This window comes from Amphibalanus amphitrite, unplaced genomic scaffold (assembly GCF_019059575.1).
Source record: "Amphibalanus amphitrite isolate SeventyFive unplaced genomic scaffold, NRLGWU_Aamphi_draft 000179F_arrow, whole genome shotgun sequence".
NCBI lineage: Eukaryota > Metazoa > Arthropoda > Thecostraca > Balanomorpha > Balanidae > Amphibalanus > Amphibalanus amphitrite.
In genome coordinates this window covers 787,830-811,507 of record NW_024881674.1, presented here as the reverse complement: position 1 = coordinate 811,507, position 23,678 = coordinate 787,830, and the positions used below count along the sequence as shown (strand labels likewise).

The following is a 23,678-nucleotide window of genomic DNA, read 5'->3' as shown; positions in this document are numbered from 1 at the left end:
AGATGGGCGTATTCGGCCGGGTTCATCTGCCGCCGTACCAAAACTCGAGCGAATGCAACTCCACAACATCGACCACGCGTCCAGAGTAGTCTACTCTCCATCCAACCATGACCGGAGCGAATAGCTCACACCTTGCACCTTCCGAGGTGTATTTATTCTAGTGAGGCACGATTATGATCCATGAAAGTATGACTGTTGGCTGTGCGACCCGAGCCGCCCCAGCACTGGAACGTGGGCGGGGCCGACCCGAGGGCGCCCGCCCGGCAGAGTCTCCGCGTCACTGCGCACGCGCACGGTAACGCTCAGTACATCGACTCGGCTGAGTCCACCGACCGAGGCTTCTTGATCTTGACCAGGTTCTTGCTGATGACGTCGTGCAGGGTGGCGTACCGGTTGCGGATTTCGACCAGCGTCAGCCGCAGCGAGACAAACTGCTTTTCGTCGAGCTCCTCCACGGCGCGTCGGTAGTCGTCTATGTGCGGGTACTTGACCACCTTGGAGACCAGCTTGGCTCGGAAGCTGAAGTAGCGCGAGATTTCGTAGAAGTGAGTGGCCGACTCGGTTTCAGCCGAAGCTACCTCACCGAGCGCGTCCTCCTGGATCGAGACGCCAAAGTTGTTGCCGTCCTCGATCTTCGGAATCATGTAGGTCACCCACATCTTCAGCAAATTCGTCTCCTCCATGATTCGCCGGATAATCTGCGACATAAGGGGAAAACGTCAGCAGTCGACAAAGTGAGAGAAATCCGCAAAGGCACCGCCACCTGCGCATGTCTTGTTTGCCAACGCCATCTACAGCCTGACCAGTTAGTTACGTTTTCATTCTTTTCATCGTTTGATGCGCCGGTGCCATTCGCTTACATATGTGGATGGCCAGTCCATGCAGACGGTAAGTGTGAAATTATCGGTCGTACATGGATTTACTCATGGTAAGCCATTGGACTGTTTTTCTCCGTTGCCAATTGTACACACCAACAAAAATTAATGAAAATATTTCAACGGCCGCAGGGATCGTTAGCCGGTAAAAAAGAAGAAGCGTAACAAAATATGAAAACGAGTCGAATTCAGCCACCAGCAGTGACATTACCATTAATCCATCATAGTCGTCCCCTCTCACCGGTTTGAGTATCTCTATGATGTCGGTGATGGGTTTGTTGCACGGCACAGAGCCGTGCGGGAGGAGGCAGGAGGCCGGGGGAGACTCGCCGTCGCCGGCGTCCTCGCTGCGCTTGCGCCGTTTGCCGGGCGGCGGCTGTCCATCGGCGTGCAGCGGCGGCGGCACGCCCACCTGCAGAGCGCTGTGGAACTGGCGCAGGTCGGTGGTGGTGAACGGCGCCTGCTCCAGCAGCTCGTTCATCTCAAGGATCCGCTGCGGCAGCACGTCATTGACGACACGCTCGCCCTCCACCTTGATGTCATCCTTGTACTTAGATACCTTTTCCCGTGCTTCCTCCGCCGAAACCTTGCTGTTGGGCATCTCCTGGTGGCATAGTACATTGGATAAATTACAGTGGTGCGGTTAGCGGTAGGTATATCGCCATAAAATGGTGACAAAGAGTGCCAAAGACATAACACACTTTGGTCAACACCAGCAAATCTGTATTAATCAAAGGCTACAAACCAATCAGGTTCTGCAAGCTCACATCATGCTTGAGCAGGGGATTGGCAATATTGTTTGGTTGTGACAAGGTGAAATGTGATGAGAAGTCTGCTTCCTCCTTGGGGCTAAGAAATGTTGCCTTCTTTCTGCAGTGTGGCTACAAAGACTCATTTTGCCAGTGCAAGTGTTAAATCAAAAGGCAGGATTTGTCAAATAAAAGTTTGCTTTTACCAGAGTACTAGGCAGTCATATACCTAAGTGAGTTATTTGAATTTCAGCCACATCAAACACTGCTGGCTCAGCTCATTTGTAACTTGAAGTTTCATCATGTCTGTGCTCATGGCAGCAGCAAGGCTGCAGACTGCAGAACATGGCAAGTTGAGACATCAATCTGTGCTGGCATCAATCAGTGGAGATTTCTTGTGGTGTGGCACAGTCCACAGATCACAATTCACAAGTTGAAATGCAGATTTTGCATAGAGCTGTGTTGGTAAACACCTCCAGTTACTGTTATAGCCAAGAACCAGCATTTGATACTCCTGAGATCCACAACCAAGTTGAGGCTGAACTGAGAAGAATGACAGTGGTCAAGTGCACCAGATATCATTGGCTGTAGCTGGAACTGTCTTCCAGTTTCCACAGGATGTTATTGATGCTGCATCCCTTAACCAGGACATTGCTCAGTCAATGTTTTTATCAGCATGCTGCTGTTTTCCCAAATAAATCATTGCTAACATTTCTTGGCATCTCATTGGTCAACCAAACAGACCACATGAATGCAATGTAGACCACATGGGTGGCCATGTCAATGTGGCCTCAGAAATTCAAATTTTCATTACCATCATGTTCAATGCAACACAGAACCTTAGGTCAATCAAACCGATACTGCAAGGTCGGGCTATTTAAGAACATCTAAAAATCATTATAAAATGATTACAGTTCAATATTTTTTGTCACTTTTGCTAGGGTTGATGCGTAATAGAGCGGTTAATCACCTGAGTAAAAATGACAAAAAATATCAAATGGTTTTCATTTTATATTGAAAACCTGCTGTCTCAAATAATAGCCTCCCTTCACCTTACAGTACCAGCACCTCTTTTACTATCCTTTTCCACAAATCCTAGATCCCAATATTTGAAAAGTCTGACAGAAAATTGAAATATTCTGATTCTGTTTTTCACACAAGCAGATTGTTGTGGGTTGTTGCCTTGGCTTGTTGCGGGTTGCAATTTGAATTGGACGAATTGGACTATATTGAATGAATGGGAGACTTTCAAGCCTACAACATGCGTGTTCTAGTACCACTACGTTATTTTTGCCTAGATCGATCTTGTTACGTCATTAATTTCTACCAATGATATGGAGGGACATTTCTACAGCGTCGTTCACATAAAAATGTAGTCTTTTTTTCTTTGTTCGTGCCCGTCATGCCAGTCGTGCATATCATAACTGCTGTATTTTTTTCATGTAAATTAATCTTGTCAAGAATAAGATTCCTACAACATGCAATATGCAGCGATAATTTTGACGTCATTTTCAAGATTCCTGCCGTCTTTGAACTTCTAATGGTTTTCCTTGGGTTTTCCAAAATCGTAACCTTGACGCAAAGTGAATTTGTGTGTTTTCTTCTGTGTTATTGTGTTGAGAGGGGTCCGTATTTTTGGTGTTTCAAGAAAGTACCACAGAATATCATTTTTGTGACAACCTGTTGGTTGTTCTTTCATTTGATCTTCAAAATGGAAAATAGGATTGTCTGCAACTTTTAGCTGGGTAAGTGCCTTTTCATTTTATTGTTTGTGCTCTTCATATCATGGTTTACTCTAATGAGAACTCTAAACTCTAAAGCCTAAGCTACACTAGCATGAATTCCGACGTTTTTTCGGTCTCTGCGGGATTTCGGTTCGCGTCGTCAAGTTTGCCTCATAGCGAATGCATTGTGCAAGCTACACTGCCAGTCTGGCGTCCCGTGGAACGAAAACCCGCAAAAATAGACGAGTCGGAACCGAAAAAAAGTTCAGAGCTGTGAACTTTTTTCGGTTTCTGCGGGATTTCGTTTTAGTGATGAATGATTAGAAGTGATTTTTGCTAATGATATTGTGACGATGGAGCAGTTTCAAATGAAAATAATGAAAATGGTGTAATTCATGATTAAAGAAGACAAGATGTGTTTCAAAACTCATCATTCTACTTCAAATATGATAATTGTAATTAAGCTGACAAAAAATATGATTGAAAATATATTCTTGTTAGTTGTAAAATCTTAAAAACAATTTTTTAATTATAATTGTGTAAAAATACGACTATGTTTAACATGAATAACTTATTAATTTGATCACATACCCATCACTATCCACGTTCACGCGGCGGCCGCCCGGAACGAAAAAACGCTGAAACCGTAAAAACGCGGAAACCGAAATCCCGCAGAAACCGAAAAACACTGATAAAGTAGCCTGAGCTTAACTCTAAAGAGAAGTTCAAGTTACTTATCCTGAAGCTTGTGGCAATGAACCCAGCATTTATCACAGTCAAACCAACTACACCGCCATTGGGTTCAAACTTGGTACTGGTACCTACCTATTCTTCACTGTCATCCCTCCTCTGTGCCCAGACTGTAAAAATACCTACACAGTACACAGCATGCCAAATATGTTCGGCATAGTGGCTAGATCCGCTGTAAATTTCAGCGCATTTGTGGCGTAACTTAACATGCGGCTAAACTCAGTGCATGGCGGCAGCTTATTTTTTGGGCAGGGCGGACTCATAATTTTTTGCCGATGACAGTCACTGAATTTAGTCGACACGCTGGTCAATCTAGCAGCAGATTTGCCCTGCGGGCGGCTCTGGAAAGGTCTCAGGATGAGACATTATGTCCTGGTCATCATGTGCTTGAATTGGCGAGCCGAGCCGCCCTGATTCTACCAAGCTGAGGAGCGGCAGCCCAGGTGAGGCCTCAACCCTCTCAGGAGATAGGTATGGAAGACCTTGTTGAACATCGCCAAGGGTCATTAAGTAATCCTGAGGGCTGTTCACGGGCCCTGTGTGAGGTCGGACCATATACAGGCTGTAAGCTCTGCCCACTTCATGCCTATGTCATCCTGCCATCACCGCACGCAGTGACTGCTGTGGTCAGTTGGGACCGGCTGAGACTGGACCATCCACCTAACGGCTCACACAGCCATGACATCAGAACTGCCTACCCATCCTCTACCCCCACGGCTGCTGCCCACATCGTACACACTGCACTCAGCAGTTTGCGGTGCTTGTGAACACCCCTCTGCAGTCAGCAGCGGGTTCTTGCCCACTGCAATATTGAGGGGAATGAGAGCGCGGACGACCTGGCGAAGCAAGCTGCCGCCCTGCCTTCAAACGCCCGCTTGCTGACCAGGGCGGTTCGTTGTCCGGCCTCGCATTAATGGCGGGACAGCTCGTCCGAGTCACTATTCAAGTCACTCCTCGGGGGCACGCCGCCGCTCCCTATCCCCGGAGAGGACCGCGAGGACCCCATTTCGGTGCACCAGATCACAGATGAGGGCGGGCCACTGGAGCCGCTCGCCCCAGTACGTGTACTGAATCGGCTGTTTCCACTCCGCGGCGTGCCACCAGCACCAGCAGTGCCCAGACAAGCGGCGCCCCGTGCCGAGAAGAGGCTAATGTGCTGGAGCACGGGCTGTTCCGCTGCCCGGCCCTCGCCGGCTCCCGGGCCCCGGCAGCCTCGATCACACCGCTCCGCCGATTTTTGTGGCTCCGGAACTTCCGGCTCCGGCCTTGTTTCACGGTGCGACGCTACAGTGCACTAAGCGTATTGAGATTTGAGGTATTGAATTTCCAAAAAAAACTTATTCGGACGCTGAAGCATGGGAAAGCGTCCATTGTCCAAGGCCCTGGAACGCTCTGTCTGGTTGATGTAGCCTTGATCGGTAGATGCGCACATGTGCTATATATAAAAGTGGCTTAATTTGGGCACAAATAGGCACCCAAGCTTCGGTGCAAATCATGCATAAATTTCAGTGCAAAATCTTTTGCACCGAATTTCGGCGCAAAAGGGTCTCACGGGCGTCCGGCGTAGTGTATGGTTGTTTTCCAGTCTGGCTGTCTACATCGCAATCAGTGAGATTTCAACTTACTATCTCCTGATTTTTCCTTGCAGAGTTCAAAAACCCATAACAGTGAAAATCGCCCCAAGCACACCAGACTGATAATTGGACAAAATACCAATCCATATGTACGGGAACAATAAATTGACCCTAAAAAATTGTCAAAACAGTCCCTTGCCTACTTGCCGGCTGCCAGACCGTAAAAAATCCATGTTACCATCAACATCAACATCAACAACGAAAAAACGCATTCGATAGTTCTTATAACGGTCTTTCGTTAAAATGTCCTCAGGTTTGGCCTAAGGCGAACAGGTTAGCCTGCAAGGGGGCAAAAACTGCCCAAATGGATATTTTGTGGTAACGGTCTTTCTGCAATAACTTTTCACTCGAATCTTGCATGAGCTTACTTCTACCAGCATCGTGTTCCTCTCATCGAAACACATTAAATGAATTATACCTTGACAAGGAAAGGCCAACTTGAAAAGTTGACGGCAGATGGTCGTGCTGCATATCAGTCGATCACTAACGTCGATCGACTGATAAAGAAGTCGATGTGTAAAAAAGATGTATGATAAGGTGTGCCAAAAACCACAGTGCTGGGGAGAGGGGGCAGGAGAAACTGGAGAGTGTTCAAACACCCCCCTTCCCCATCCCCCAGCAGGGCAAGGGTTAAGTGAGGTTTCCCGGGGCTCAAGAAGACTGGTCTGTGATCGGATTGCTTGGCCGGGAACTGGGAAGGAACCTACCCATGCCCTGCCCTGTATGTAATGTAGCGCGTGATTATGTTTGGGAGATATTTTGCTCGCTGAGTCGTCTTAAGAGAAACACAGACGTTTTGCGTACAGTGCAATATGATGATCAACGTTCTGTACTCCGGATGATTGTCTATTATTATCCTGTGCTGGTGGTATGTCGAACGACATGTTCCGATATTGGTATGTCCTGAAAGTGGAATTACTGGAACTGACATATCGCACTGTTCATTAAAAACGACCGCTGCACAAGGCCGCGGTGAAGGGGAACGCGCTTACCCCCCCCCCCCCCCGCAGCTGATGTGCGCAGCGTCACGCGCACGCACAAGGAAGCCTGCCGTGGGCCTGTCAGTTGGTAGTAGTGGTAAAAGGGAAGAGGTGACATTTTCGTAGGTACCATATTTATACGCCAACCTCGTGTCCTCCCTCATTTAAATTTGGAAAAACTATGAACTCATGACGGAAAAATATTCTTGCCGGTTTTTCATCCAGTCTTCTTGATATTTGTTATCGAATGGTTTAATGTTTATGGCATAGGTAGGCATTTAGATGGGCTTAAGGTCAAAAGGACACAATTTGGCACAAATAAGCATCAACTTTCGGCGCAACTTGTGCTAAATATTCAGCGCAAAGTTTCGATTGCGCCCAATTTCGGCGCACGAGAGTCCCCGAGGCGTTCGGCGTAGTGTATGTATTTTTTTTTTTCTTGTCTGGCTTACGTGCTGGTGCTCCAGACTGGAGAAGAACCTACCTAAGCTCCTACTGTTGGCGCAGCATAACTTCTTGCTGGGTTCATTTGGCTATGATGCTGTTCTGCTTGCAAGTTGCAACACTGGCACAGAAACACCAATCGATTCTTGCGTGAATGTAAGCCTAGGTTAGGTTACACTTGTTTGTCATGTTTTATTTTAGACTGAAAACTGTCCTGTTATGATTCATTGGATTGACCTTTATCATGGAATCGTTTTTTCAGGGTGAGGATCACGGCAAACACCATGGCTTTTAGCGAAGCTATTCCAGAGATAATGGTGTTTAGACCCACCTATGAAGAGTTCAAGGACTTTTCTAAGTATATTGAGTACATCGAGTCTCAAGGAGCGCACAAGGCTGGTGTGGCGAAGGTATGCACTTTGATGATATTCAATATGTACTGATAAGAAGACTTAAAGGGACCCTCCCACCTTAACATTAGTTTTGAGTTGAGATAGCCAAGTTTGCGGCCAGGCTCAGAAACCACCATTTATCCTGGTCGCAACCCCCGCAGCTTTATGGTGTTCAAGAAATTTCTTCCCTTTACTTGCAGGGTGGGACCAGCGTGGTCCCTATCTCTTAACCATTACGGGAATCTGATGACGTCATCAGGCTTTCGAACGTCCGTTAAATGTTTGACTAAAACGTTTTGTAGCACGCGGTGGTATATGCTGCTTTGCGCGCAACAAATGCCGCACTTTCAAATAAAGTCGCTAGGAACAGCGGAGATCCCAAAAAGTAAACAAAAGTATAAGTCTAATATCTTGAAAACCGGTGAATATTTTTCGATGAAATTTGGTAGATATGCGTTTTTGCTCTTTCTGAACCGAGCGACATCACTTTCATGCCAATTCATTAACTTTTTTGAAGGTGGGAGGGTCCCTTTAACCCTCGCCCGTAAACGGCGATCTGCCACCTTCGCCCATGCAGGGGGGGGGGGGGTTGGTGCGACCCCCCCCCCTTGGCGTTTGAAAACGGAGCGTCGTAGAGCTTAGCGGAAAAGACCAACGGATTGCTCTCGCCGAGATCTCGCGATTGGTGGTATATTTTTTGGTCCTAGGTCAACATTTGACCTACTTTTGACCGGTCAAAGGTCAAATTTTCGGAAAAATAGACTTTTTTTCAACTTTCCGCGGCGATTGCGGCAAAACGGTGGGAGATATCGACTTGAAACCTTCACTATCGTGTTCCTTGATCAATTCTCTATCGTTTGGTATGTATTTCGTTTCCCTAGCTCTAAAAATGGCGCGTTGGGAGCGCCGGAAGTCGGCAAGGTCACAGTCGGCGGCAGAAATTCGAAAAATCAAAATTTAAATTTTTGAAATCTGATTGTATTTTTGGATTTGGAAGGTCCATTTGCTCCCTATAGAAGCTAATATTGCTGCATATTCCCATTGAGGTGACAAGAATTAGCAAAATAGTGGTTCGGGCGCTTTTCAAAAATAGTACCGGACGCTGTTCCTCTTGTGACGTCATAGCTCCGTGACCTGACCTGACCCGGTCAAGTTTCTTATACCATATGATAGCCAATACTTGCCCCAACATGCATGGGAAGTTTCATCACGATCCATCAACCGATGTCCGTACCACCGGCAGGAAACCTCGGGCGTTGGCACTCAGTTTGTGAAAATCCGGCCGGAGGCTGTTCCCTTTGTGACGTCATAACTCCGTGACCTGACATGACCCGGTCAAATTTTTTTTATCAAAAGATGCGCAAGGTTTGCCCCATAAGGTACCCAAAATTTGGCGGCGCTGCGCGCCGCCGTTTTTGCACTATTTCCGAAAAACCTCAGGGGGGGGGTTGCACCAGCCCCCCCCCCCCTACATGGGCGAGGGTTAAAGGGCATTTCAAGCTGTTATGTGAATTTCTGGTTTTTATGCAAGATATGTGCCTAAAGACATACAATTAATAAGTAATGCTCTTGTACAGGAAATACCGTAGAACCAGGCTCTGAAAATGTTCCGTTACTTGGTATGCTAACGTGTGTTGTGTTATTGTTCTTTGCAGATTATTCCACCGAAAGAATGGGTTCCCCGCAAAGCAGGCTTCAAAATGGAAGATGTTGGCGAAATGGCCATCAAACATCCCATTGCACAGGTAACCACTAGACATCAGTATCAATTATTATCTCTTCATTGTTGCTTTTGCTAGGTTCATTCTTTCTACACAATAAGGTTGTAACGTTCGTGTAAAAAGAAAACGAGTACGACACCATCATGTTGAGATCCTACTTACAAACCGCCATAAGTCATCATTCTTGACTGCTCGTAGCATTGCGATGTGTTATAAGCCTGGGTTGGCTCGGTACACCTCTCCATCATTTCTTATACACCCCATCTTCAAAACAGTGCCATCTGACTGTTCACACCCTGTCCCGGTCTCTCACAGGTTGTGACGGGCCGACTGGGAGCCTACAGCCAGGTGAATGTGCTCCGCTCGCGGCTCAGCGTTACAGAGTTCCGCGCGCTGGCCGACGGCCGCCACTACCGCGCTCCGCCGCACGACGACTTTGCCGACCTGGAGCGCCGCTACTGGAAGAACGTCACCTATGTGTCGCCCATCTACGGCGCTGACGTGTGCGGCTCGCTCACCGACCCTGACTGTGACGTGAGTGGCGGCGGGGCACCGCGGCGGCGGGGGTGGTGTAGGAAGAGATTTTGCTGGTAGAGGCTCTTTGGTGCGCTATTTTAGCGACTGTACATTTTTCGAGAGTCGACTTCATTTTGCGGTAATATCCCTAATTTGTGTGAATATCCCTGTTCACTCTCGGTGCGTAGTCAGCTGCTGCTATTTATTCCACAAGATAGGCAATTGATGGATCAATTTTGCCGTCTCATTATGTAGTATTGACTTTCCCAAGCCTTTATTCCTGATATTTGTGATCGGATTGCACTGATCAATATTGATTTAGCTCGTTGCATGAGATTCTTCGTTGTTTCGCTTCCTCAGGTCTGGAACATAAATCGTCTGGGCACCATTCTCGATTACGTCGATGAGGACTACGGCCTGAGTATTGCCGGCGTCAACACAGCCTACCTGTACTTCGGCATGTGGAAGACCACGTTCGCCTGGCACACGGAGGACATGGATCTGTACAGCATCAACTACCTTCACTACGGAGCGCCCAAATCCTGGTGAGTTGATCGCATGTTTAGTACAATTGTAGAGTGCTAGGATAGCAGTGCTACAAAAAAGCTACCTTTTTGGTCTCATTTCACCTCGTCAGGTGGTACAGTATGCCATTCTCGTCTTTCTGTATGTGTGATCACTGAGTGGTGTGTTCTCACTCTGCCATCTCCGTTTCCCAGGTACGCCGTGCCGCCGGCGCACGGCTGGCGACTGGAGCAGCTGGCCGCCGCCATGTTCCCCACAGAGTCGCGCCAGTGTCCCGCCTTCCTGAGACACAAGTCTATCCTGCTCAGTCCGCAGCTTCTCAAGAAGCACGGCGTGCCCTTCAACCGGGTGAGTGGCGGCGCTGACTGTGGTGTTGGAAGTTGATGATGCTTGCAGTTGGCGCCACGCTAGCCGTGTCTTTGTCTTTAGAAGTGAGTTACTCATGCTGCCTCAGTTTTAAATAGGTGACTAACGTAAGTCATACGACTTAAATTCGTTTCTTTATTATAATGTGTATGTAACATCGATAATGCCAAATTTTACCGCTTCGCTATGTTCCATGTGCCGTTCGCAGATCACTCAGGAGGCTGGTGACATTATGATCACGTTCCCCTACGGCTACCACTCGGGGTACAACCACGGCTTCAACTGCGCCGAGTCGACCAACTTCGCCTCGCCGCGCTGGGTCGAGTACGGCAAGCGGGCCACTCTCTGCTACTGCAAGTGAGTTGGGAGTGGGACGAGACAGACTGGCAGTTCGATCAGTGTCATGAGTGGCCGCTGCTGTTAAATGGTTACCGATGTTTTTCACTGTTCAACGGGAGTAATGTATCGACATTTTGCAACGAGGGACATTTCTTGGTCATTGTTTTATGACATATAAATGAACTTTGATGTAACATCTAGGTGGTCAAGAAATTGTTATGGAAACATGGAACAAAAATTATTAAAATTCGTGCGAGCTGCCTAACTTATTACAGTTAGCTTGGCAGTCGGTCATATTTTATCCCGGTCATTTTACGGGACGGAAGACAAAAGGAGGTCTGAGGTAGTCATTGACCTCTCTTCTTCCTTCCCGTCCGTGTCAGGGACGACATGGTGCGTATCAACATGGACACGTTCGTGAAGCGTCTGCAGCCGGAGCGGTACGAACAATGGCTGAAGGGTGAGGACATTGGACCCCACCCGGAGAGGCCCGACATCATGGTGCCGTCCCACCCGGGCATCGCCGACCGGCCGCCGGCGATCCTCGAGCCAGGGTGAGAGGATGAACGGGGATCTGCTTGTAGCTCTCATGCCGGCAGTTTCGGGTGTGCATAATATGTCTGGGGATTGATTTGAGTCGGGGTTTATCAGTGATCAAGTGTCTGATGTTATTGCTTCTGCTGGTACAAACTGAGAGGATCGAGATGGCGGGATGAATGATTACAAAATTACGTCCAGGGTTTCCTGCTCGCCATTTTATTGCCTTCATCCACGTTTCATCAAGATTTGTCATTTAGGAGCGCATGACTCGACTTCTCTTGTTCGAACGAATGCCTGTGCTCGTAATTCGTAACGGGAGTTAGTTTGACACCGATTGTGTAATTGCACACGAGTGAACATACCGTGCTCGCTGTGCGCAGAACCCTCCTAAACACGCCCGACCCCACCGGCGCGGAATCGACCCACCCCGTACCTCACCTTGCATTCCTCGGCTCTTGACGACCCTTTGTGCGTGGCTTCAGGGTGGAGGAGGGTGCCGAGGCGCCGCTGGACGCCTCTGCCGGCCTGCACAAGCGTCACCCGATCCACGAGCGGACGGGCGGCGACCTGAACGACGACGCCGGATCGACGTGCTCTCCGCCGCCGGCCGACGTGGCCGATGTGCCCATGGACTACGACCAACTACTAGCGCTGCAGGATGTCTACCTGAAGGCCGGGGTGACCGGTGAGCGCTGAATGGGACCAGTGAGATGAAGCCGGGATGGGGAGGGAGATGGACGGATGAGGGAATCTAGTTGGAAGTTTTAACCCTCGCCCGTAAACGGCGATCTGCCACCTTCGCCCATGCAGGGGGGGGGGTTGGTGCGACCCCCCCCCTTGGCGTTTGAAAACGGAGCGTCGTAGAGCTTAGCGGAAAAGACCAACGGATTGCTCTCGCCGAGATCTCGCGATTGGTGGTATATTTTTTGGTCCTAGATCAACATTTGACCTACTTTTGACCGGTCAAAGGTCAAATTTTCGGAAAATAGACTTGTTCAACTTTCCGCGGCGATTGCGGCAAAACGGTGGGAGATATCGACTTGAAACCTTCACTATCGTGTTCCTTGATCAATTCTCTATCGTTTGGTATGTATTTCGTTTCCCTAGCTCTAAAAATGGCGCGTTGGGAGCGCCTGAAGTCGGCAAGGTCACAGTCGGCGGCAAAAATTCGAAAAATCAAAATTTAAATTTTTGAAATCTGATTGTATTTTTGGATTTGGGAGGTCCATTTGCTCCCTATAGAAGCTAATATTGCTGCATATTCCCATTGAGGTGACAAGAATTAGCAAAATAGTGGTTCGGGCGCTTTTCAAAAATAGTACCGGACGCTGTTCCTCTTGTGACGTCATAGCTCCGTGACCTGACCTGACCCGGTCAAGTTTCTTATACCATATGATAGCCAATACTTGCCCCAACATGCATGGGAAGTTTCATCACGATCCATCAACCGATGTCCGTACCACCGGCAGGAAACCTCGGGCGTTGGCACTCAGTTTGTGAAAATCCGGCCGGAGGCTGTTCCCTTTGTGACGTCATAACTCCGTGACCTGACATGACCCGGTCAATTTTTTTATCAAAAGATGCGCAAGGTTTGCCCCATAAGGTACCCAAAATTTGGCGGCGCTGCGCGCCGCCGTTTTTGCACTATTTCCGAAAAACCTCAGGGGGGGGGGGTTGCACCAACCCCCCCCCCTACATGGGCGAGGGTTAATGAGAAGAAATTCGTACCAGATTGTTGGTAGGTACTTAACCCTCGCCGGCACAGGCCATTTTGCGTCCTTCGACGGCACAAGGGCTGCTATGGGGTTTTCCGGGGTGCTGGTCACGAATATCGTGTTAGATTTGATCAGAGATGATAATTTATTTTGTGTAATATAGTCCAGGATATGTAAGACGACGTGAAGGTCAAGTGTCTGACTGCAACAACATGTTCACTCGCTTCATTGCTCAATGATCATGCACAAGGTCAAATAATATCAGGGTTAAGATCAACGGTGTGTTTTATATTATTTCCTTCCATCGGCTGTCGCTTTTCGACCTTGTAGCCCGGAGATTGAAGTGAAGTTTCTCTTAGCTCTTTACATTAAATGTCTAGTGTCACATGTAAACATATTAAGTGACATTGACGGCGCTGTCCGTTCGCAGATGACGAGGACGAGCTGGATCTGCCGCCTCTGGGTCCCGGACGCGGTCGGAGACGGCCAGTGTCCGACTCTGACGACGACTACATGGCCTGCGTGGAGCGTAAACACCGCAAACGCAGGAAGGCGGAGGAGAAACGCCTGCTCAGAGAGAGGCAGTGCAAGAGGCGCAAGGCCAATAAGCCCGTGGGCGCGGAGTACACGTCATCAGAGGAGGAGATGCTGGCGGACGCTGTCAAATCGGAGCCTATGGTACCGCAAGTCGGAAAACGCAGGCGGAAGAGCATAGTCAAAACGGAGGTGAACGCTGAAGGGGATCCATCAATAGAGATTGACTCGGCGGCTATTAAAAGCGAGCCTGGACCATCTGGAATAAACACGTCTAAGAGAGCAAGACAGAAAGTTAAGCAAGGAATTAAGAAGGAGGCGAAACTGAAAGTGGAGGAAGACAGTGAGGCAGACGTCAAGTCCGAGTCTGCATCAGAAGGTGACAGTGGCGAGGAGTACCGTCCGTCCTGTGCTGTGAAGACAGGCGTAGGAGGTGGGAAGCGGACGATAAACTTGCGCCACCAGCCTGCTCCCAAAGCTCAGCACACAGATGACACACTCATCCCAGACCATGTATTTGAGGAGTGGCAGCGTAAGTTCTTGGAGAATCTGTTTGTGTCGGTGGTCGGCTGGCTGCGGGAGAACGACAGTCTGGAGCGCTGGAAGGCTCACCAGCTGCCCTCTGCCACCAATGAAACTCCTGAAAAGGATGCCGCGACGTCCCAGACGCAGACGGCGAACGTCGCGAAGCCAACTGATCCAGAGGCCTCGAAGACGGTTGAAGAACAACTGCCACAGAAGTCTGGATCTGGTTCTGAACATCCGGAGACGCCCGCTGATGATTCAAAAACGCCGTCGGTCTCGGATATCAATGCTGGAGGGTCTCCTGATCCCTCCGGGTCTCCTGATCCCTCCAAAGCGATCCTGCCGGATTCCTCCGCAAAACAGCCCACAGAGCCTGCAGCGACAAAGTCGAACGTGTCTGAAGACGTGAAGGTGCCGGACGTACCTGCGACTGAAGAGACCAAATCTCAAAAACCAGCGCCGCTCGAACAAATGTCCGCTTTGGAAGTCATAACCACGCTGACCGTTCCCAACTCAAACGCGGACCCAGGGCTACTAACGCCACCGCCGCCCAAGCTATCGCCACAGCTTGCTGCGCCCCCGGCCGGTGTGCCCGACGGACCGTCTGTGTTAGAGAGCAACCCGGAGCAGACACAGCCCCCAGAGGTCTCGCTGGCGCCAGAGGAGGGCACGTCGCCGTCGGGTGCGGTGTCGGTCACACCCCCGCCCGCCCTGTCGCCGCAGCCGGCGGTATCGGAAGGCCCCGAGGTGGCCGACACACTGGCAGATGAAGGACAATCAGCACAGGACAAGCCTCCCTCGCCGGGAGCTGCAGCGCCATCGGAACAGGCGTCGCCGCCGGCTCTCACGGGTGATCCATCCACTAGTCCTCCCCAGCCAACCGTGTGCGAAAACCAGCCTCTTTCCCAGCCTCAGACTGAGAAGGAGCCGAGCGCTCCCCCGTCCACCCCAGTCCTGGAGCCCTCGCCAGTTACCCCGAATCAGACGCCTCCTGAAGTCATCACCGCAGATAAGAAGCCCTCCGTAGCAGTTACTCAAAAGCTGAAAAATGCGGATCGTCTTACCCTCGTATATTACGCGATGCGGGATCTTCGAACTACGGTCGGCCACCGCAGGGACCCATTGGGCCGCTTCCGTTTCTTGGAGAAGCTGATGAAAGAGGTGAAGCTGTCGGCCTTCAACATACGCCTTATCAAACTGCTTCAGAAGGAGTGTCTGCGCTGCAACGCGCCCGGGATATCAGAACTTCGCGCTGAGCGGCGGGCTAAGAAGCAGGCCGAAGAGGCGGCCAGGATGGAGGAGGCACGTAAGGCGGAGGCCGCCAGGATTGAGGAACTCATGGCCGAAGCCGCCAGAGCAGAAGCCGCCAGATTGGAGGCCGCCAAAGCTGCATCTGAGGCGTCGTTGCAGGACAGTGCAGGCGCCGATAACAATGGGAGCAGTGTTGCTCCGGACAGCGCTAATGATACCCCTCAGCCAGCTGCCTCCCTGGGAGCTGGTAAGACTGGTAACGGAGCAGTGAGTGGCGTTAGTGCCTCACTCGGAAACGCCAAGAAGGCCCTGGCGACTAAACTTCTCAATAAGCGCGCCGCGGCGGTACCTGGAGGTGCCAAGGGCCAACAGACGTCCCTCAACGGCAAGACAATCGTGATCGTAGGCCGGACGGACGGTGTGGCGGCCTCGCCACAGCGCGGCCAGGCGCCGGCTGGGAGGAAGGCCAACGCCACCCCGCAGCCGCCGCGGGCGCTCTCCGTGCAGGAGGCGCGCCGTTACTTGCAGCTGGTCAAGGCGAGGATGGCTGGCGAACAGGGCCGACCGACTCCGGCGCCGCAAAAATCAGCGGCTGTGAGTGGTGCGGGGTCAGCCACCCAGCCCTTGTTGGCGCCCAAACCAGCAGGGGTGACACAGACCACTGGAAAGCTGAAGCTGGTGGCGAAGAACATGCCGTCAGAGGCGACGAGATTGACGGTAATCACCCCATCCCAGGCAAGACTGCTGTGCCATTTGAAGCAGCTGAAGTCGAACACAGGAGGGCCGACCAGGGTCCCCAGTAAGCAGCGGCAGCCGGCTCGACGACCCTCCATTCTGCGTAAGACACCGCAGGCCGCGGCCGCCTGCGCCGCCACTGCCCCCGCCTCTTCTGCCTCCTCTGTCTCCGCCGCCGCCACTGTTACCTCCACTGCCTCCACCGCCTCCAGCCCCGCCGCCGCTGCCTCCACCGCCTCCAGCCCCGCCGCCGCTGCCTCCACCGCCTCCACCCCCGCCGCCGCTGCCTCCACCGCCTCCAGCCCCGCCGCCGCTGCCTCTACCGCCTCCAGCCCCGCCGCCGCTGCCTCCACCGCCTCCAGCCTCGCCGCCGCGGCCGCTACCGCCTCCAGCCCCGCCTCAGCCGCCCATGCCGTCTCCTCGGCACCTGCCGCCAGCAACCAGCCGCAGAAATCGTCACCGCAGAAGAGCCCTGGCGTATTCAATATTCGAGCCTCTGTGGCAGATTCAATGAAGCGGTACCGGGCCCTGGCTCCGTCTCCGATCATCAAAGCAGAAGCGACCCTGACTCCGTCTCCGATCATCAAAGCAGAAGCGACGCAGCCTTGTGGCGCTAACTCTGCTCGACAGTCATTAGCCGTCCGTACTACCATCCAGCCTTGGAACGCTGCCGGCGTAGGTACTGTGCGCCCCGGCAGAGGCACACCTCGGTTTTCGACCAGGCCGGTGGGGACGGGCCGCGCCCAACCCGGTGCATACGGAACAGCGACTCCCGGCGGAGCACGCCCCCAACCGCGGGCCGCCGCCACCCGGCCAGGGTTCGTGAGGGTGAAGGGCGTCACCATTCAGTACCCCCTAGTGACGGCAGGAGCCGGCGGGGATTATCGGGGCGCAGCCTCGCAGCTTACCGTTCCGACGACGCCAGCTAACGGAACAAGTCAGAACGTGTCTCTACTGTCATCAAGAACTAGTCTTCTGAAGATCGCCGTCACGCCCAACTCGCCGTGTCAGAGCGTCCACTCGACTGCTCAGTCTCAGAAAAACCTGAAGACGGGCGGTCTACCACAAACGGTAGCATCGCCTCGCTCGTCTCCTCAGACGATGACCGCTTCCCCTACCCCTGTCTCTTCGGTGGTCACGTCTCCTTCGACTGTAGCAACCTCTGCTACTGAATCACCTACGTTAAACAGTGATGATGCTTCCGCCATGAAAGCGCTGCTGGACGCCATCTTTTCCTCACCGACCGCGACGGTTTTAACGCCTCCCGAGACCGGATCGAACAGTGCTGCCGTCCCTTCGGGGGAGACCGCTGTGCCGGTATCCACCCCAGGCCTGCAGAGTACATTACCAGTTGCGTCTGAGCCTTCTTCCCGGACGGCTACTTTCTCCTCGCCACAGCCGAGCAGGAGTGCGTCTGGAGACTCTCAGTATCAGGCGGATCCACTGGCCTCCCCTCTACCAGCGCAGAGTTCTCCATCCATCACCGCGACAGCTCAGAAGTCGCCTACTATCTCAGGCGTCACACAACCCAGCTCCGTCCCTGCTCAGCAGACTATCTACCAAGTGGTCACCACTTCCTCCACGAGCTCCCCTCAGTCGGCTGCGCGCTCAGTTACCGTCACCGTCTCTCAGTCCACGGGTAGTTCGCTACCGATGAGTGAGACCGTCCCACAAACTGCAGCAGGCGGCTCATCCTCCGACGTTCTGCCCCTCGGTGCGCTGCCGGATGATAACGTGGCTGCCATCCGACAACTCTGCGCTGCTACGGCTGTGGGGTACGGTACAGCTCCCAATAAATCGTCTAAGACGTACTCCGCTGTTGGCCAGCAGCCGCGGCCGACGCTAACTCAGCAGACGCCACCGCAGCCGATCCCGCCGCGGCCGCAGCAGATGATCCGTGGTTCACGCTGCGTCACCTATCGGTACCAGGAGAACCAGCCGTCGGCGGCGGCTACCAGGCCGCAGCAGGTCCCCACTGCTCCCCGCCCTGTCCCACGTCCGCCCACCGCTCAGCGGCCGCAGCTCCCGTCCATACAGACACTGAAGGACGGAATAGTCCAGAAGCTCACCGCCACCCAGCTGGCTCAGCTGTCTTCAGTAACTGTTCTGCAAGTGGGGACAGCGTCGTCGGCGGCCTCGAACTACCAGAACTCCGCGCCAGTATACTACCGGCCTGCTGAACCAGCCAACTATCAGAGAACCACGTCGGCCAACTACCAGACCCCCACGCCGGTCGGTCACTACTACACCGACGAACCGATCGGATACCGATCGCGCGCCCCGTCCCGGCCGCAGCACGAGGGCTGGGCGCAGCATAAGGCGGCCAACAGCGTTCTACAGGCGGCGCTACAGGGACAGGCGGCACCGGCAGCCCGGCCGGCGGCCAGGGCACACTACGGCAGGCCACAGCAGAGGACCGCGCCGCTTCAGAAGGACGCCGTGCCGACCCAGCAGCACCAGGTGGTTGTGCTCGATGAGGAGCCTGAGATGCCCGCTCAGCAAACTGAAGTGCCCAGTCAGCAGACGAGTGTGCCCGCTCAGCAGCCTGGAGTACCCGCTCAGCAGTCTGGTGTACCCGCTCAGCAGTCTGGTGTAACCGCTCAGCAGCCGGCCTCCGCGGCCACCTCGACCACGCCCCAGGCGCCGCACCGCCGAAGCAGACCGGTAAGTGGGCAGAACTAGCCAAAACATCTGTATTTTTAATTGCGGCGTACTGCGTTGTTGCATTGATCTCATGATATCTATTAGTCTTATCGTGAACTCTCGCTGTACCTGATGGTGATGGCGTATTAGCTTCACATGCTATGTATATCTTGAGGTACAAAGGCATACCGCTTCAAATAATGCTCCATGCTTAGTCGTGTACGCCTTCCATTCTGTTGCCTTCTCCATCAATTATTTAAATCATGACTACACTATGCCCCATACTATTTTCCATCTAACGCAATCGTATCACTTCCCTGCAGCCCGGCCCCATTCGACCCGGGGACTCTCGTGTGCCCAAGAAGGGCGAGTCGGTGACTGCGCTCCACCCGGACGGCACGTACCGGCGAGGGATCGTGGAGCGGCGCATAGAACGGTCCACGTTCACAGTCTCCCTGCCGGACGGATCACAGCGCAGTGATATATCGCCCAAACAGCTCACGGTAAGGCTCGGGTCAACGGATATTAATGTGTGGCGGAGAGAAGAGAGAGAGAGAGTGCCATAGCTTGTGTGCTGTTTCAATTAATGGCGAATGGCTGACTTTGAGATATTCCAGTGTAGAAACGACTCGACTTCCTTTGTTATGGAATTCAGGGTAAGCTACTAATATCATAAAAACTCTACGTTCACTAAAACTTGGTAGTTTTGCAAGCTCCTGAACCAACTTGCCCTTTTGTTAAGAGGGCAAATTGGCTCATGAGCTATCAGTGGTGAAGTCTACTTTTGTTTTTGGTCGCGTTCTCTTTTGTATTTTTTTTTTCTTTGAGACCTCCGTTGGTCGGGTACCCCATATCTGCCCTGGTTACATGTGCGACCAATAAACAATCGACAAGCCGGCATGTCACTGGCTTTCCCGTCCGACTTGCTAACAGCTAACGCCGACCGTGATCTGTGTGTGTCTCCTCAGGAGATGTCGGGGAATATCTTGTGTCAGTTACCGGAGGTGGGCGCGCCGTTGCTGCTCCGTGCCCCCGCAGACAGCGAGCCCGTGCCGGTGACTTACGTGACACGGCGCTGCTTCGTCGAGTACCAGGTAGGTAGAAAGGGGCGAGCTGGTGGGCGGGTGGCTGCTTATGTTCGGGATGAGAAACAGCAGCGTTCGGTAATGAAAAGATGTCCAAGGGATGGGCTGATCGTGCTACGATTATTACTGTTGCGGTGGAGGGGCGAGGGCGTTTACAATTTGTTTTTTTCTTCGTCCTGTGATTTATCGAAAAAAAAGTGTTTGGCATTATCAAGAACATGTCGATCTAGTGGCATAGTACGTCTCTCAGAACTCACAATGAGTAGGGGAGAGTGGGGTAATTTGGCCGCTTTTTTAGAAAACGATGTAACTAAAAATCGACAACACATTTCTGCATTTTCTCAACGCTGACAAGTGTGGCATACATTTTACTTTCTTTGACAGTAAACTTGAAATGATAGAGAAACTACTTATATTGAAATTGTGGCGTATTACAAAGGTCTGCAAAGCGACCAAATTGCCCCACTAGCAGGGTTATTTGGCCGGGGGTGTGGGGCAATTTGGCCGGTGTTAGTTTGAGGCCATGATTTTTGTTATAGGCGAGTCAGCTTCACATTCAGCAATGACGCGTGTCCTACGACGCCTTTGAAGCATTTTTGAGGTTGACTCAGCCGTCACAGGGGTCGAAAATAGTCAAAATAGCGGCTCTAGATGCGATGACAGTTTTTTACGAATAGCTTTTGAAGTAATCAAGCTAGGCCAAAACTAAAAGTACCATCGTAATTCTCTCATCATTCCGCATCGAAACATGTATGTGTTGACCTCAAGAGGTCAAGGTCAAAGGTTGGCTTCAGGTCACGTTACCTCAGGTCGCTTGACCTCAAGGTTACGTGAGTTCAAGGTCATCATGTATATCATTCGATGCGCCTTGACGAGCTGAACACAATGAGACCATTTGCGCGGCTGTATCTTTTTCTGTAAGTATTTTTTTTAGCAAAAAAGCGTTAGGTAACCTTTGATGACGTCACATGCCCTTACAGCTGTCCAATAGGAAATATGGCATCAAGGTAGTCAAAGTTGGTCATGAATTATGTCCTTTATGGTATAATTGACCACGACAACTCGGCCGTCCCAGCATAGTGACTCTGAGCGCACCGGCCAAGTTGCCCCGCTAGTCCCGGCCAAATAACCCCACATTGCCATTCTGAAAATTGTTGTCTATAAAGTCGTCATGGCTGTACAGAACTAGATGAAATTGCTCTTGGAATCGCTGAACACCCTCAAAAATGGCGCTATAATGTTGGAATTCGTATACAGCCCAGATACTACTTGTTATACAAATTTTTAAACGGAAGTAAAAGTTACCATTTTCTAACGAAATTCACGTTTTATTAATTTTGAATAAAACTAGGAGGGGGAAAGTTTTGACATTTGTTCTCGAGTTAGTTCTGCCGATGACAAATGAATAGAGACTAAAGTTATTTCATTCACTTTTATCAGCTTTCGTACAGGTGGGGGCGGCCAATTTACACCACCGGCCAAATTACCCCACTCTCCCCTACTCAGCTTTGAAACTGAAATCTGAATTGAACTGCTCACGTCATGTACTTTTCCGATTCACATAACCAATCTACTCGCACCCTCGTAACTGCACCATCCACTCTGCGCCAGGGAGCTGTACCATTGACTGCCCGTCCGTTCGACAGGTGTCGTTCCGTGACGGCAACCCTAGCGTCTTGGTGCCCAGCGGCAAGGTGATTCGCCAGCGCACCCTGCTCAACTAGCCGTCAGGGCTCGTCACCCGGTTCCGCGGGGGACGCCGGACGGGCGGCGGGTCTACCCCGGAGCGGCCCAGCGCCGCCGCAGCAGAAGTACAATATTGGAGAGTGTGCGGGAGTTCGGACCTAGCACTGGGGGACGAGACGTCTCTAGAGCGCACTGTAGAGACAAGTGATGGCCGCCCGGGCCAGGCTGCCGGGCGGTGTGTGTGGTCAGTGCCGCGCCGTCCCAGGTCTCGATAGTGCACCGCGGTCCGACGCACCATCGCGAACTGACCTGCCCGGACTGCCAGTGAACTACCGGCCGACTGTCGGCACACGCGCGAACAGGCAGACTTTACAAATACGTGTTTATGGGGGCTCTGCGCGAAGTTAGGTGTCTACGTTTGCGGTAAACTGCACTGCATTTTTGATAATTTGGTTAGTGATTTGCAGCGGGGATCTGTGTTTTATTTTTGGTTCATTGGTAGTTTACCTAGCAAGACTAGTTCTAAATTGTTGCATAATGCTGCTTTTGAGAGAAAGATGGCGGTCAGTACAAATTCCATGTTGTAGTTATATAATCGTAGGCTATCAGGCCAATCTCAGTGTTCCAAAGACAGTAGACTACCTGAAGATATTATGTTGCGCCATATTGCTAGAACGTGTGTCTATCATCGGCTTTCCTATTGCGTATTTAATTTTTCACGAATTTATCGTTCCGTTGTCTTTCTGTAGAGCACAGCGTAAGTGCTTAGAGCATATTTCCAACAAAGTGCGGCTGCATTCTATTCCTGACAATTTCGGCGTTAACCTGAGCTTCAAGAAAGTGTGGTTGCCATCTATAATTCCTGACATAATTTCGGCGTTGAGTGCAAGCCCGAGCTTTGGTAATTAGTGCCTGTGTGTTGTGTTGGTGGCTGACGACTGCTGAAGGATGTTTGGTCTTGCCAGCTGCCTCTTGCCAGCCGCAGCATACTCCGCGTGTCTACCCACCCCGATCAAATCCTACTTCGGCTTAGGAGATATCATCTTTCGTACGTGACGCTCCTTACGATTTTCTTTGTACAAACGCTCTTGGGCTTGTGACTTTTGGTCACATGTGAGGTGTCTCTAACACGCTATCGCACTTGGACATTTTTCTCACCAGCCACTCATTCGTTGTGTATGCTTTTATTTATGGTTTCCTGTGAGAGCTGGGCCCATTCGGAGGCGTTGAATATACGTGGTGTGAGTAGAGTGACTTACGTGAAAACTGGCTCTACGGTGATTAAAAAGGATTCGAGAATAAAAGAATCTGAGATAAGAGAATCCAAGAAACGTTATCGTGCAATGTATCTGGGTGGGCAATTGAATCCGGTTTCATGACTTGAAACTTGAAAGTATGAATCTTGCAAGTCCTTCCATATTTCGAATGCAGGGTCCTTGGGTCTTGAGCATAAACAAGAATTACAAATCCCGGTACCTGGGCACCAGTCATTGCAGTCGGATCCGGTTACTGGTTAGTTCAGTTCACGCAAGATTTTTTAAAAAGAAATTTTGTTTGATGGGTGAAATTGGTGGCCGTGGCTCCGGGAGTTCTCTATACCGTGGCTCCGGGTTACGTCGCTACGCAACGCCTATTACAAATGGGCCAATGGTTGACACTTGGATTGACGCCACGGTCTCACTACCCGACTTTGCCTGCTCCCGGTTCACCGGTAGCTAGGTGATGATTTTGACATCATCCAATCGACAGTTTGACGTGCCGCTGGCAGATGACAGCGTGGTCTCCCGTGTTTAGCGCCGGAGTATACGGAAAATTTTCAGCATTTGGGTAGCTCTCCGGCCGTAAACTCAGTACCACCGAGAACGGAGACTGGCCATAATGGCACAGAAAACTGAAACTTAAGACATGAATTTCAAAATTCAAATGTCAGGAGATGGTCTTGGTTAAGG

At 51.3% G+C, this 23,678-nt stretch overlaps 2 protein-coding genes across 9 annotated transcripts; one reads left to right on the top strand and one right to left on the bottom strand.

Moving 5' to 3' along the window:
- Positions 1–132: 132 nt before the first annotated feature.
- LOC122384011 (proteasome activator complex subunit 3-like) lies at positions 133–5,227 on the bottom strand. Of its 8 annotated transcripts, none has more exons than XM_043370953.1 (3): positions 5,221–5,227; positions 1,117–1,479; positions 133–698 (listed from the first exon to the last, which is right to left on the bottom strand). In XM_043370953.1, the coding sequence occupies exons 2-3, from the start codon at positions 1,474–1,476 to the stop codon at positions 303–305; spliced, it is 756 nt and encodes a 251-aa protein (XP_043226888.1). In that variant the 5' UTR covers positions 1,477–1,479; positions 5,221–5,227; the 3' UTR covers positions 133–302. The 8 variants fall into 8 exon arrangements, with proteins under 8 accessions (XP_043226888.1, XP_043226886.1, XP_043226887.1 ...); XM_043370951.1 differs by lacking the exon at positions 5,221–5,227 and adding an exon at positions 3,940–3,960; XM_043370952.1 differs by lacking the exon at positions 5,221–5,227 and adding an exon at positions 2,850–2,879.
- Positions 2,983–22,979, top strand: LOC122384006 (mucin-19-like). Its single transcript, XM_043370937.1, has 13 exons — positions 2,983–3,369; positions 7,419–7,566; positions 9,204–9,293; positions 9,585–9,803; positions 10,146–10,330; positions 10,505–10,658; positions 10,885–11,033; positions 11,399–11,569; positions 12,038–12,240; positions 13,701–18,979; positions 19,282–19,461; positions 19,927–20,052; positions 21,690–22,979. Exons 2-13 carry the CDS (start codon positions 7,441–7,443, stop codon positions 21,765–21,767), a joined length of 6,960 nt encoding a protein of 2,319 aa, XP_043226872.1. The 5' UTR covers positions 2,983–3,369; positions 7,419–7,440; the 3' UTR covers positions 21,768–22,979.
- Positions 22,980–23,678: the final 699 nt, after the last annotated feature.